At 42.3% G+C, this 14,816-nt stretch overlaps 1 protein-coding gene across 1 annotated transcript in view; it reads left to right on the top strand.

Annotated features, from left to right (window-relative positions):
* The window catches only part of LOC125005839 (CUB and sushi domain-containing protein 1-like), a 372,481-nt gene that overhangs the window by 82,839 nt on the left and 274,826 nt on the right, over positions 1-14,816 (top strand). The window contains exon 2 of the mRNA XM_047581471.1: positions 8,748-8,964. Within this exon, the coding sequence (XP_047437427.1) occupies positions 8,748-8,964 (217 nt within the window). The remainder of the gene's footprint in view (positions 1-8,747; positions 8,965-14,816) is intronic.

Here is a 14,816-nt window from a genome sequence, read left to right as displayed (position 1 = left end):
GAAGAAAAATGCTGGACGTCCAGGGGTTGCCACCAGTGACAGAGTGACCCAATCTCGACCGCTGGCTCCGGTTTGTATTAGAACGTCTCAGCATAACGCAGATACACGCCACCCACGCAGGCCACGCAGTCACAGACACACACAGAAAGGACTGCTCGCCGCCGCTTGCTCCCAGCGCCCGCTTTGCTGCTGCGCTCCTAACGCGCGTCGAGCGGATCGCCGAGTTCGTGGTATCTCCACCGAGCCTTGACCAACGAAAATTCAGATGTGTGTTTCTGCCGGAGCACACGTGGTGTGTGCTGACGCCGGGCTGAGCGTATCACATTCACAGGTCGACTTTTCAAGTAGGCAAAGGAATTCATAGTTTTTTTTCCCAGCATTTCCCCAGGGTTAGTTAAATATTGAGTGCCTCTTTTTTTTTTTTTTTTTAGGCACGGTGAGCTAGTGGGGGCATCAGTGATTTTCACTGTCACATCTATTCTGTTTAGATGGCTCTCCGTATATCTGCGTATTTGCTCTTCATCGACTCAGATACAACATGTCCCCACCTGGCGTCAAGAGGTTTTTTTTAGTGCATGACAGTTTAAACTGCAGCAAAACCCCGGATAACTCCACAATGAATGCGCAGAACTTTGAGAAAAGCTTTCGCTGCTAAGATTATATGAGGTAGCCCTGGGGATATAGTGTGTGCATTTAAAATGTTTATAACCAGCAGTAAAACAATGCTGATAAGGTTCGAGCTAAATCCTGAGGAAAAACAGCTGACGTCAGGGCGTAGATTAATAAGTGATAACTGAACCCACGTGCTTAAAGTGAGTGAGAGAGCCTTCACAGCTCATTACATCCCATAAATCGCATCATCTCGCCATTTCGGCGCGCACACATAACAAACAGCGCCATTCGCCGGGGCAGTTGCAACCCATTGGACAGCTGCTTCCGCGATGTTATGCTGCATCTAAATCATGCAGCTACTTGACAGAGTGCAGAGCTGAGATAGCACCGTGACTGGTCACTTGAGGCGCTGATGTGGGCCCGCATTTTAATGCGAGGTGTGAACGTTCGCACTTACGAGCAGATCACCAAGGTCACATGTTAATGCCAGATCAAAGGAGCAATATCTCAAGAGCGCGTAGTCAAAGTTTGCAACCTGCTGTCCAGCGTAATGGAGCTTGATAAAATGAAAAAAAAAAAAAAAAAAAGTGTTGGTCTCGGTGGCCGGGAGCACGACTCCACACTGGAATTTAGTTCAGTTTATAAAGTGAAATTTGCAGTTTATTCAAACTTAGATGTTCACATTTTCTTTTTGTAATTAAGTTGACTTTACAATTAAATTTCATATAAACTTAAAGGAAAAATAAAATGTGGACTTTTAAGTTCACTCTAAATAAAATGCACAGTCAATTTACACTTGGAAGTTTACATTCAATATTTATTTTTAAGTCCATATTAATCTAAATATACAGTTTATTCCAACATAAAATATATTTTTTCTTTTTAAGCGAACTGTACTTTAAAAATAAAATGTATTTAAACTTAAATGATGATGATGCTCTCAGCGTTAGCAGCAGTGTCACATGGAAGCACCAACAGTGACATGGTCACATGGATCAATAGCTGTTGAGGCACATGCACAGATCTTACAGGTTCAGATATCTTATAAGAAATTGGGCAGGTTTGTCCAGAAATTGCTGATTAAAAATGATTGAACATGAACCGAGCTCAGGCCTCTATTGTGAGTTCTAAAACACAAACAAACAATAAACAAATGTTAAGGGCTAAACCCTCCGGTGGTACTTCCTGTTTACTCTCTGGAGCTGCCTTTTAACTGCAGGTCACTGAGCATTGCACCACATCTCACTCATCTTCCGGTCTTTGACATGGCAGCCAGTCATGTCATCCGATCCCAAAAAGTTCATGCCGCACGATTCTGGATTTTTTCACTTTTAAGAAATCGTCCATTTCTCGTCTGCGGCGGCGTGTTTAGTAATGAGCTGTCATTGCGGTGGTTTTCTCAACCGCGTTTACCGTCGGTTCATAAAACTGCCCCCGGTGCTTTGGCATCACCGGACTGACAGCAGCTCGCAAACCCCCAAACAAACACGCGCGGGCTTCTCTGCTGAGACTGTTGAAGCAAATACAAATAATGACATGACAGAACTTCAGCCTATGAGCGGCCATCTCTCCATCGTATCGTGTGTGAAGTATTTGTAGACCAAAGATGTGGTCTCAAATCATAGTTACTCTGTTTGTGTTTGGTGTCAGTGCTCGGATTTGATTTGAATCTCTAGAATCAGATGCATTCATTCTATTCAGAGCATCCACTCATTGATCTGTAGGTTAAAGGGTGACAACAGAGTGGTGGCTTCCCCAAGAAAGTCAGGTGTGTTTTTCCAAAGGGTGAGTGATGAAACATGAAGCTGATGATACACACACAGAGTCGTGCACATACTGCTCAAATACAATCACACATCTCTGATCGTGTGTCTCATCTCACTTGCACACGCGCACACACACACACACACATACACACACACACCATCAATCCTACCAATCTCTGCTATCTACGGACAGCAACCCCTATCCCACGCTGACAGTGTTGGGGATTTACTCTGGTCGTAGCCTTGATTCGTCCTGTGCGCATGTGTGTTTCAGTCCATTTGTGTTTATGTGTGTGTGTGTCACATGGGGTATAGAGGACATGCACGTGACGTCACAGCGAGCGGACGTCTCCGTGGTTACGGCCACTGAGCGACAGTTGAACGTGGAGATTAGCAGCACTAGTTTGAATCACAGGCTTTAATAGCGTCTAAATGATAAAAATTAATTTTAAAAAAAAAGGTGAAGAGCTGTTGTGCGATTGGCTGAAACCGACAGATTTGAAAAGAGGTCAGAGATATATTTTTACAGATATCTCCAACCGCCAAAGAAAACAGAAGTAAATGAATCTCTGCATTAAAAGAAACAACTGGAATCAAGGCACCAAAACCTGGTGTTGTGGTTCACATCTATGTTGTATTTTTTGATGAAGTCATATCTTTACTTCTTAAGCTACGTTCTGGGGGGCTTCCAGATAAGTTTGTGGATGTTTTTGTTTTGGCGTAATAACTATTTCAGTTGGCTAACGTTACTTTTCAGTCAAGCTCTTAGCGTTAGCATCTTTTATTTAGCTACATTCATCATAACTGAAATAACCTTAAATTAACTGAGACTGAGGTGAAACTAATTTTCCTCAATCTCGCTGTATTTACTGCTACATTTTACCATGTTTTTGCCACTGAGGGGGCGTGGCCCCGGGTGGCAATTTACTGCTTTGACTCATTCACACGCACAATTTACATATGACTAGTGTACTAATCTTGAATTTAACAAACAGGCTCTTTGATCAACTTATCGGAGTGTAACGAGAGGCGTGGTGCTCTTAAGTTCCCTCAAGCAATCTTTGCACAACATAATGTCAAACAAGAAGACGGCGCGCAGAGGTTAAGCTTTGGCCAGTGTCTCTCTTTACCGTCGGGTTTCCCATTTCCAGTGTCCTGGAAACTCTTTATGCGAGTGAACTGTTACTTCTACCTGAATGAACTTTGTGGTGGCTGTAAAAAGTTTGAACTGGTGAAAAAGTGTCCCCAGCACAGGGCCCCACACGGAGTGTTTTTCAAAATTATTTTCAGCATAGTTGACTGCATAGATGGATTTTCACGTATTATTTTCCGGAGACCAGCTTTTATCCCCGCTGAGCACCGGCTAAATGGCCTAAACGCTTGAATCTAACTGCAGTCCCACTTATTTAAACAGTTTGACAGTGGGCTGGCAGAGAGCACGGGAAATGGCGATGGAGAGAAAGACAGACAGCGAGGGGTTGTGGTATTTGTTCTTTGTGTGATAAATATAGCAGGTGAGTGGGTGGAATAAAAACAACCTAACACTCGAGCAGGATAAGAGAGGAAACACAGGAGATGGATATAATGACACGGGGAGAGACACAATATGACATGGCGATAATAATAGCGAGGAAGAGATGCAATGACACTAGGGGAGAGACGCAGTGATGCTAATACGGAGATAATTGTGGTGAAAGAGGGATGCAGGGAGAGCGGGGGGAGGGGAGGGGGGGTGAAGAGATGGGAGAGCGGGACAGAAGTAGAAGGGGGAGAGGGAGGGAGGGAGGAGATGATGGCAGAGCTGGTGAAGGAGATAGAGGAATTGAGCTGCAGGGAGGACGGAGGAAGCGGCACGGGGACGCGATAGCACTGGCGCAATGAAGACTGCAAGGATGGACAGAAGGTTGGAGGGAGATAGAGATAGAGTGAGGAGATGGAGAGAGATGGAGGATTGCAGAGGGATAAACATAATGTGGGAGAGACACAATGACTCTGACACAGAGATAATGAAAAAGAGGGAGGGGATGATGCACTAGAAGAGTGGGCAGGAGGAGGAAACAAGGCAAAGACAACAAGGATACTATAGAAAAACAGATCCTCTCCTCTCCTCTCCTCTCCTCTCCTCTCCTCTCCTCTCCTCTCCTCTCCTCTCCTCTCCTCTCCTCTCTTCTCCTCTCCCATAGCCTGTATTGAATCAGTGCAGTCAATAGTTCTACACAGCGTAACTTAGAAAGATGCATTTGATTTGTGGCCCGGCACACTGTGGAAGGAAGACAAGCATTTGATTTATGAGCCAGGGACCTTGTGGTCAGGTTCTACTAGAGTGCTCCACCTCTCTGCTGCTTCTCACCACCTAAAATTTAAGAGTCTGTCTTATTGATATGTAAATCGCTGGACTAACTCAGTCAATTACCAAACAATGCAGACTCCGTTTGGGTCGTTTTTTGAAAAAAAGATGAAGAACAGAGTGTTTTTTCCGCATTAATGATAACAACATATCTATTGCACAAAAGAGAGAAAGAATAAAGTCGCTTTGATTCCTGAAATATGGGAGTGTTCTTACTTTTACCAGTCTGTGCCCGATCTTTCTGCAAACTGGCACGCCTAATTTTTTCGAAGCAACACGATATGGCGCTCGCCCTGTGGGATATTAAACAAACGAAACCCGTAAGATGGAGTCCTGTTTTTTAATGAGGACCTGAGAGTGTGTTTGTTGGCATTTGAGCGCACGGCGTACATGTGCAAATGACAGCATGTTTTTATCTGCCTGTGTCTCAGCTTTTTTTCGCACGCTACTTGCATTTATAGACACAGGGATTCATTTGCAGCGTGCCTTGCACACTGTCACCGAGTCGCATTTCTTCCTTTTTGCCACGTTCTCACGTGCAGCCAAGGTATCGATAGGTCACACAGGGAGGCAACCAGTCGTAGCTAGTCACAGCTAACGTAATTAAGTGTTGAAGGGGGTTAAATAAATAAGAAGGAAGGACGACTATTCCTCCTTCTCTGTTTTTCTGAAAATATATTGTATACTATTTATAACCTGTTACCACGGCAACAAAACAGAGCAGCAAACCATAATTAGAGTGATTTCAATGTGTCTGTCTAACCTTTCCTCATAAATTGAGTTGGCAAGTTCTGCGAGTCAAAACAGCGGACCTATTTTCTACCAGACAGGTGAAAATAGTACTTGGACTTTGACGGCGGCGCATGTGTTAGGATGGAGGTCACCTCTCATCAGCAGCAGCAGACTCCTGGTGCCAGTTGTGTTACCATGCCCGCAACATGCATGCTGCCTGGATGAATCTGGATGGATCTCATGATGTTCGTGGTCCCCACACAATGAAACTCACTGATTTGGGATCATTTTACACATTCTATCAACAAAAAGTTTGTGTCAAAGTTCATCCATTTTTGGATGGATAGACAGGAAGTATTCTGTATTTCCACGTACAGCTAATGCCACGCTCATTTATAATTGGCATTGTTATATGATAGCATGCTAACTCGCGAAATGAACATGTGTTTTGGTCATGGACAGCTGCTGGAAGGACAGACCATATGTTTTTCGGTTACTTGACAGTCTCGCTGAAAAGAACCTTCGCTATAAAAATGCAGAGGAACATGTCAATCATACATCACCTAAGATGCCAAGCAAAGTATCTTGAACTGAAATGCACCAAGTGCGGTGCTACAATATGGCATAAGGCTCGATTCAAGTATCTCTACATATCCCATCTGCTCAAGATGGGGCAGGGAGGTAATCTGGCAGCGGAAGAGACGGCAGACAGAAATAGAGAGACAACTGGAGACAGAATGAGGGACGGACACAAATACGGCTGAGGGGGAGAGGTGAATTGGGTTGGAAAGACAGTGGAGAACAATCTGAAATGAATGTGGACGCTCCAGATGGTTAGAAGTTTGTTTAGTGAGCGCATGTACAGTGCATTTCCTGTTAGTCCCAGCTTGTCCGTTTGCGGTAGTGTATAGGTATTCACGTGCTTCTGTGTGTTACTCCAGACCTACAGGAACATCTGGTATGTGTGACGAACAAGTTCTGTACTCATTCTGATGAGAAACACCCCAAATCAGACATTTTGTTAACATTTAGGCGACTGGATCACGCTCCAGTAGATAGTTATCTCTGGAGTACGACACAATTCTGTGTGTGTGTGTGTGTGTGTCTGCGCACATGTGGACAGGGGTGACGCAGGGTTAATAAATCAATAGCCATCACCATCTGAAAAACAATTACTGCTGGCTTTCATGTTGGCTACACACACTCAAACAAACACACGTACACAGGGCCCTGTGTTAGAGGACTAGAGCATATGAAGGGATATGGAAGAGATACCAGCAGAATGAGAAAGACTGAGGAGAGGAAGAAGTGCAGGTAGAGTTTGCTAATGAGGGAAAGGGAGAGCAGTGAAAACTCAAAACACAGAACTCAGAAGTGATTAAGTTTTACTTTTACCCTTTTCACCTAATGTTTTGGCTTTTATTTTTGACAGAGCTAAGCTAAGCTACCTTGGTTAGCTTTGATAGGTCTTCTTAAAATTGAGTCCGCTTCGGTTTGCTTTTGCTTTCCAAATATGTGCGCACATTTTTGTCTTTTTTTGAGGGTCCGTGCAAACTTCCATGTGTCCTTGGCAACTACACTGTAAGGATGCCAATGTGCTTCTTTGCCTTGTGTAGCTAAACCTGATTCTCATCAGAATATAAGCTTGGTAACATACAGTTTGGATTTTGCTGAAACAGAAGAGAAAAAACAAAAACATTTGCACGTGATTGGATAATCCTTTGCTAACCATTGCCTCGTAAAGCTTGTCTAAACTATTTGATTGGCCCACCGGGTTTTTGGCATGACAAAATGTGTTCCCAACGGAATGAATCCAGACCAGCTTTGTGCTGAAAAAATGTTGTAGGTTGAGGAAGTCAGGCTGGTTTTCTGTTAACATTCAACTTTCAATAGGTAAAAAAGAAAAAAAAGCAAAACTACCAACTCCAACTCCCCACCAGCCATTTAATGAACTGAAGAATGTACATAGGTGATGGCGAAACATCTTTAAGAAACCCTCAAGTTTCCTTTCGTTTGAGCTGTTTTGCATATAGCCTGACACGAACGACTAAAAGCAGACACAGACATGTGTATCCTTGGTGTCTGCAGCTGTTTGCTGCATCTGCAAGGGAGTTCAGTTGAGGCTTTCGCCAGATTTGTAGCTGAGCTTTAAAAGCTGTTATATTATCAATAATTTCTGCCTTCTTTATCTGACTGAACTTCACAGTTAAAAGCTGTTCATGATTTTTTCAAAACGCGGCAAACCATATAAATCCTGTTCTCTTTTCATGTCTTTCTGCAACTTTGTCTACGTCTATATCATTCATACATGTAATTGAGAGTAAAGGCAGCGAGTGACTCTCACGTTCCTGCTCAAACAGCAAAAGTAGTTGTGTACCAGCGTTTGCCGTCAGTGCTGCGTCTCGTCCTACTTCAAACCAGTTGTCAGCTGAGACCTTTATATTATATCAGCATGAGGTTTCTCTAAAATCAAATTGAGTTTAAATATGCGGCTTTGGCTGCGTAATAAAAGTCATACTGCCACTGCACTTTAGCACATGCACATTTTGGAAGAATACTTAGTGGTTGATATTCTGAATGATCTCATAGGTGCACCATTTTGACGTAACAACGCATTATATTTGTACAATGTGTTTTTATATGAGCTGATTTAGTAAGAGGTAGCTGTTTTCGGTTAAGTGTATTTCTGTGCGAATAGTTAAAGTAAAACTTATGAATTCTGCATCCTGAATCTCTGAATTCAGTCACGAGTGGACAGTAGTCTGCGCATGGCGATGTGCACGTGAATGTATGTGTCAAGGGATGTTATTTCTGGTCCAAGATCAGTGGATTGCAACGTTAACGTTGTCAGGACTAAAGGGACAGAGCTGTGAAATCTAAATACTACATGCCATGTGTACTGAGACACTCTGCATGAAAGCTCTATATGGCCACGAAACAGCTGAGTGTGTGTGAGGGCAGGGGCTTGTTCCTCTAGTGACACTTGGCACATAGCACACAGCAGTGTGTTGCTTCAAATAATGAGTCAGTTACATTATTTCTAAAGGCTTGGAAGAATTTAAAAATGCATTATTAACTTTCTTCGCAGTGGAATGAATCCACAGTCATGCTTCATCTTCTTGTTGCGAACTTGACAAGAAATACAGAACCCCAGGCTAAATCTGGAGTAGGCAAGGCATTAATTTAACACGTTATCTCGTCCGTCTTGATTACGCGATTTAGTTCGAGTTGCAATCAAGTTTTTTGATGCTAATATTCTCAAATGGTTTTGTGTCGTCCCTCTCTTCCAGCTGAATCTTGTGGCGGCGTGGTCCAAGGCCTGAACGGCACCATAGAGTCACCCGGATTCCCCCACGGCTATCCCAACTACGCCAACTGCACGTGGCTGATAATCACAGGGGAGAGGAACCGCATCCAGCTAACCTTCGTCACGCTGGCACTGGAGGAAGACTTTGATATTGTATCAGTTTACGATGGACAGCCGTCGCCTGGCAACTTAAAAATGAGGTTAGAAATTATTCTTTCATTTGCAGTCCGGTCTTGTGTCCTGCTCCTCTCTGGCTCTCTCTTCCATCATTCCCTCCTAACCTATGTGACTCTCACAGTTTGAATGCAGCTTCCCTTACTCTCCGGCTTGTCTCATCCAACAGCTTTCAGGCTACAAATAGCCAGTTTTAGACTTAAAGTTCAGTTAAAAATTACATTTGAAGAAAGTGAAACATATACAAAATAAGACTTGAAACTACTACACAGCCTGGAGTCTTTCACAGTACGGCTTGTCTTAGGTGAGAGTGCTGCTAAATGATATCAACTCCTCTGCGTGGATCTGTTTTAAATCAATATTAACATTTGGAGATCTCCTCATCCCTGATATCCCCCTGATCTGATTTCTGTTCTTGCTAAAGTCCCCACAAAATTATGACCAATCTCAAAACTGTTTGCAAGCTTGTAGTGTCAAGGGCACGTTCCGATTGCTTTCTCTCAATCGCACTGTGAACACAAATGAAGGTTAGATGCACCATTCTATCAAACGGTATCAATTACTCCCTGAATTTTAAGGAAATATTGGCGTGAAAACACCAAAACAAGCTGTGCAAAATGAGATCTCATCCCCAGGTGTTGATAAGGGTGATGACAAGAAAGGATAGGATGATATCACTGAGGAAGAAGGAGGCAAACGCACAAAATCAGTCAAGATAAGTTGTGTGGTTAGGTTGAAAAAAAAAATCTATTCTTGTTATTTACTCTTTTGTGGTTGGTTCATACATTCCAAAAAACAAACAAACAAAACATATTGCCGCCGTAATTAAAAACTTCTGGTGTGCTGGTTGTTGGCTATGTGGAGCAGAAAAAATAAATTATTCGGATCCCCTTTTCATTAATTTCATAAACTCGGAAGGACAGAAAGACAATATATATATTTTTTTTCTTAATAAGAAAAACAACCAAAAGCACTGAAGCATAGAATTTCCTTTGAAAGAAACGGTGGAAGTGGTGTGCAGCGCGTAGTGATCAAACACGTAAGTGCCCCCACAGAAAACAGAATAGGCAAGAAACAAACCTTGCTGTGTGTGCACTCTCATAACAAAGTAATGGAGTGTTGTTGCTGGGTTCTGATATCCTATAAAGGTTTAAACTGTATGAATCATAAAGCTTTGTGCTTTCAAATTTTGCCTAGTGTGTCAAATTGGACTCGGCCCATACACTTTAGAATATAGCAGCAGAGAGTCATTCTGTGTTTGAGCTTGTGGGTGTTCAGGAGCTAACACTGTTTTATATTCATTCAACAGCACACTGCACATTAATACACGAGAGATTTGCATAATGTAAATTTTCAAATATTAGAATATGTTTTATGAGGGTATTTCCAAGTATGATTCAGATGATCTAATCAAATCTGCAGCAGTGCATTACAGATGTGAGGCTGCAACTAATCAGCGTTTTCAGTACTGATCAATGTCGTGATTGTTTTCTGATGAATCATGGTCACGGTCTATATAGTGTCAGAAACAGTGAACAGCATTTTGACTAACTGAAATGTTTTTTTGTTATTTCCATTTGAGGAGCTCCAGCCTGAAAGTTGGGGATTGTTTTTCTTCACTAAATGACTGTACCATTTTTTTTTTTGACCAGCTAATTTGTTCGAAGATCCCAAACTTAATTGTAACTTTACGACACCAGTAAGCACCAGTGAACGGTAAATAGAACAGCGGTGACTTTCTTTAGATGTGAACAGCCTGCGATGTGTAATGTTCCTGTTTAATTTTGCATTGCAAGTTGGACTTGACAACGCCGCCCGCATACAGATAATACATTCTCACTAGGTTTAACAGCACTATCTAGTGGGTAATTATTTCTTTCTCTGTTGATCAACAAAAATGTGCAGAGAAATATAAGCCATTGAGAATTTGGCAGCATCTCTATTTGGCGAGTGCTAGGACTGTAATATTTTTGCAGAAAGGGCAGAGAGAACAGCATCTACGGGGCTGGCAAACTGTAGGAAGCTTATTCATAGTGCTCTGCTTATGTGTAGGAGGGATGAGCTGGGAATGCACCAAGTGTTTGGCTGGTTATGGATAACATTGAGTTTTATATATATATATATATTTATATATAAAAACATTACATTGCGATATTATGTGTTGGGAAGTTTTATTGGATTGAGGAGAATTCATTTGGTTGCTTTGTGCAGAGACGTGCTGTAAATGCATTTATGTAAAATATTGACCCTCTGGAAGGGTAGGCAGGGCCAGTACTTGTATTGCACCAAGTTCCAGCAGCAAAATATATGTGTTTTTTTTATGACTTATCATATCGATAAAGTGCTTGAGATTCTGTGTAAGTTAAATGCCAGGACTCAACTTTAAAACTATTTTCTGCATGATATTTGATGTACGGTGCCGGTGCTGTTAATGATGCACATGTTTTTGCATGCATTATTTTAGCTGGTCTTTGGGAGTATTTTAGCAGCACTGATGTTTGTGATCTCTTCTGAATTGTTCTACCTGCTAATCTGATCCAGATCCGCAACAAACAGACATGACTAAGGCGGATTTGTCTTGGACTTTTGTCGTGCTGGGTCTCACTGATCTGTGCTGTGATTATCTAATAAGAGGCTACTTCACAACACAGCTTTGTTGGACTGCAAGTCTGTTAATTTATGTTAAAAGATAAAAAACTGTCGTTGGAATTAGGCTGAACTATGAAATCGTTATTTAATACGAATATTAAAGGAAATTGTTAAATATATAAAGTATGAATGCAGAAGATGGAACTATTTTAAAGAATTTCACTTTTTTATTACGTCACTTTCTTATTTATCTTTTTTTTTTAACTTGCTGCCTCTGCTGTGGCCAGTTTACGTGTTAAATACATGCACATTATCAGTCAGCAGTTGTAGTTTGTGATCAAGATTTCTCAGTTTTCTTCAAAAAAGATCATCAAGACGTACACATCATCTTCGAGCCTCTGCAGGAGGCAGCATCCAAACAGTGTGGCTACAATACTGAGGTTAAAGAGTGATTTAACAAATGATGCTGTAGATAACAAGTGAACAACCTTTTGCCAGCCCGGTGGCTGTTTCATCTATGATAGCAATGGAGTTATTTGGCAGCCACATTATTGGACAGTGACCCAAACATTTCAGCCCTTCCATCCTTTGCTAGCCCTCATTGTAAAAGGTTGACTGAAGACTGGTATATTGGGTGTTTCTACCGCTTCTGGCCTTAAGTGCAGTGAGCTATTGCAGTGAACCCATTCCCACTACCATTTAGATCAAGTGACTAAGCTTGGGGGGTGCAGGCTCACTCTCTTCTCAACTCAGCCCTTCTATTGATGTTAGCACTTCTATGAAGGCTGCAGACATTGCTGAATTAAGAAGCATACTGCTGACTGGAGACCATTGGACAGTTGTCTTTTGTGCCCTTGGTCTCTCCTGGTGTGTGTCACTGCGGGAAAAGTTTTGTCCCCGCTTGTAAGACTCCCTCCATCCACATCTGAGCGTTAGTAGCTATTGAATCACACCCACCATCCTCTTTTCACGTGTAGGAGTTATGTTTTTACATAGGACGGCTTGACACTGTCCACATCCGAGCTGATTTCAATTATCCTGCATCTGTCTGTTCTGTGTCTGAGTTTCACAAGGGCAATCGTTAGCTGGTTGACCTAAAACCTCCTCCTCCTCTCAGCTTCGGGCTGAATGGTGCAAGACTTACTGATATGAACCCATCAGGCTGCCCACATGGACAGTGAGGTGAAGCCAAGAGAAGCTGACTGCCTTCTCTTTGTTCACAAAGAGGAGCACAGAAGACACAGAATATATCTTCCTCTGGCAGGGACCCCTCCATCTGCCCTTGGACCTTGTGTGTGGGTAATGCTGCAATCTCATATATAGGAGAAGGGCTGACCTGGCATCTGTGGCCTCTTCTTACCAGCACCAGCTGTGCGTCAGCAGCAGTAACTCCACTGCCCCCCCCGTCACTGATGACTGATGTCAAGTGTGTGAAAATGTTACACACACTGTAAACAATGTAAAGCTTCTCTCACACAGAGAACGCTGAATATAGGAAAAGCATATAAGTGGCCCTGCATCAAGTGTTCTCAAGCCCATTATGTTTTATAACATTTGCAAACATCTGAAGCACGGCACTGAGGTATAGAAATTGTTAATGAAGGGATGCCTGTTTGGAACCTACTGCACGTACAGAATAGATGGAAGAAGCAAATGCAGGAGTCGTGTCTTTGTACTTCTTTTTGTAGTTTTTACACCGTGAAACCTGTCCCCATTGGAATTCATTTCGGCTGTCTGAATTTCAGCTGACCATTGACACCATCAGACGGTGAGGAAAGTGAAACTTTTTTAGAGCCACCTATCAAACCTGCAGGGTGAGTGACTGACATGCAGTGCAGTATCACTTTAAACTCTCATTGAAAGATAAAGTTTATTGCAAAGGAACTGGCATATTAGCTTGCTTATGTCCTTGAATTATATTGTGATCTGTCCTCTGTGGCACAATGTTAGTACGAAAGATTAGTTTCTGGTATTCCTAGCATCAATATCTTTAGGAGTATGTCAGCAACAAAGTCACAAAAGGGAAGAGGTCTAGGCAAAAGGATCTGTTGACAAAAAATGACTTAAATGCCACTGCTGTTATCTCTTTATTTTTTTTCTTTCAAAACTCAGTCGCAAACCTTAGTGTTGCAAATTGAGGAGGACAAAGATCTGTCTGTCCGTCTGTCCGTCTGTCTGTCTGTCTGTCTGTCTGTCTGTCTATTTTCTGAAGCAGTGTCTAGGTTTGGAGGACATTATTTGTGACGCGAAACTTAATAGGGAGCCATCATCTCCACTGCTGGGTGCCAGTGTGCTTCTGTGAATTTGGCCTTTGAGAACCCCCAGCCACAGAGGACATATTGCAGTGTGCCCAGAGCTTTATTGGCAACAGAGGACATATTGCAGTGTGCCCAGAGCTATATTGGAAAGATTCTATCAGATTCTATTAAAGTAATCTAGATGGGATTTTTGTATGAGAATCTGCAACAAAGGAATTGATTTCTGAAGTGTGGAGACCTGAAGCACAAGAAATCAGATGGTTCAAATAAAGGGATGGAAGCACAGACTGCAGACTTGTGGAGAGGTTTGAATTTTGGAGCCATCAACGGAGTTAAGTTGCCAAACCTTTGAAGTACAGTAATGGACACCATAATTATGAAACTATGCAGTGGCCCAAGTACTGAGCCTTGGAGTACCCCTTGGTTGATAGGGTTTTGTCTCAGCAAGATAAGACTGAAACATGGAAAGGGTAAGACCAAGGTATAAAGCTATTGAGTAGGATTCTATATCAGACTGCAACTGGCAAGCAGAATGGTAATGTAGTGAGGAAGCCATTTATTACCTGTATTAACTCGATGTTGTGCTTAGCATGATATTAAAGATCATGGTTGGACATGTTTTTGGAGTTTACATCCAACCATACATCTCAGGATTTCTAAAGCAAGCAAAAGAGAGAAAGAAAAAAAAAATAGACCTGCACATCCTGGATGTTGTCATACTCAGTTTGTTTCTCAGAAAAGTCACTATGGAGTCAGGTCAAAGCAGGGCAAACCATTGGCATTCTTATTGTCGTGTAACCTACGGGTCTTGTGTTAGTAGCTCACCGTGTTTCCACTGTTACTGCTGCACATGAGGTATTTGCAGAAGTGGTTTGTCAGGCTGCTCTTGGACCTGCAATTTCCAAAGTTAAGTGGTGCCTTTTTGATCCTGTAAGTAACCTTCACTCCAGGAACTTATGGAGTACCACGGAAGTTCACAAAGTTCTTACCATCATATTTAGTCATAGCAAGCATTTCTTCCATCCTCAGTG

This window comes from Mugil cephalus, chromosome 3, assembly GCF_022458985.1.
Source record: "Mugil cephalus isolate CIBA_MC_2020 chromosome 3, CIBA_Mcephalus_1.1, whole genome shotgun sequence".
NCBI classification, from domain to species: Eukaryota; Metazoa; Chordata; class Actinopteri; order Mugiliformes; family Mugilidae; genus Mugil; species Mugil cephalus.
This window is presented reverse-complemented; position numbering and strand designations above follow the sequence as displayed.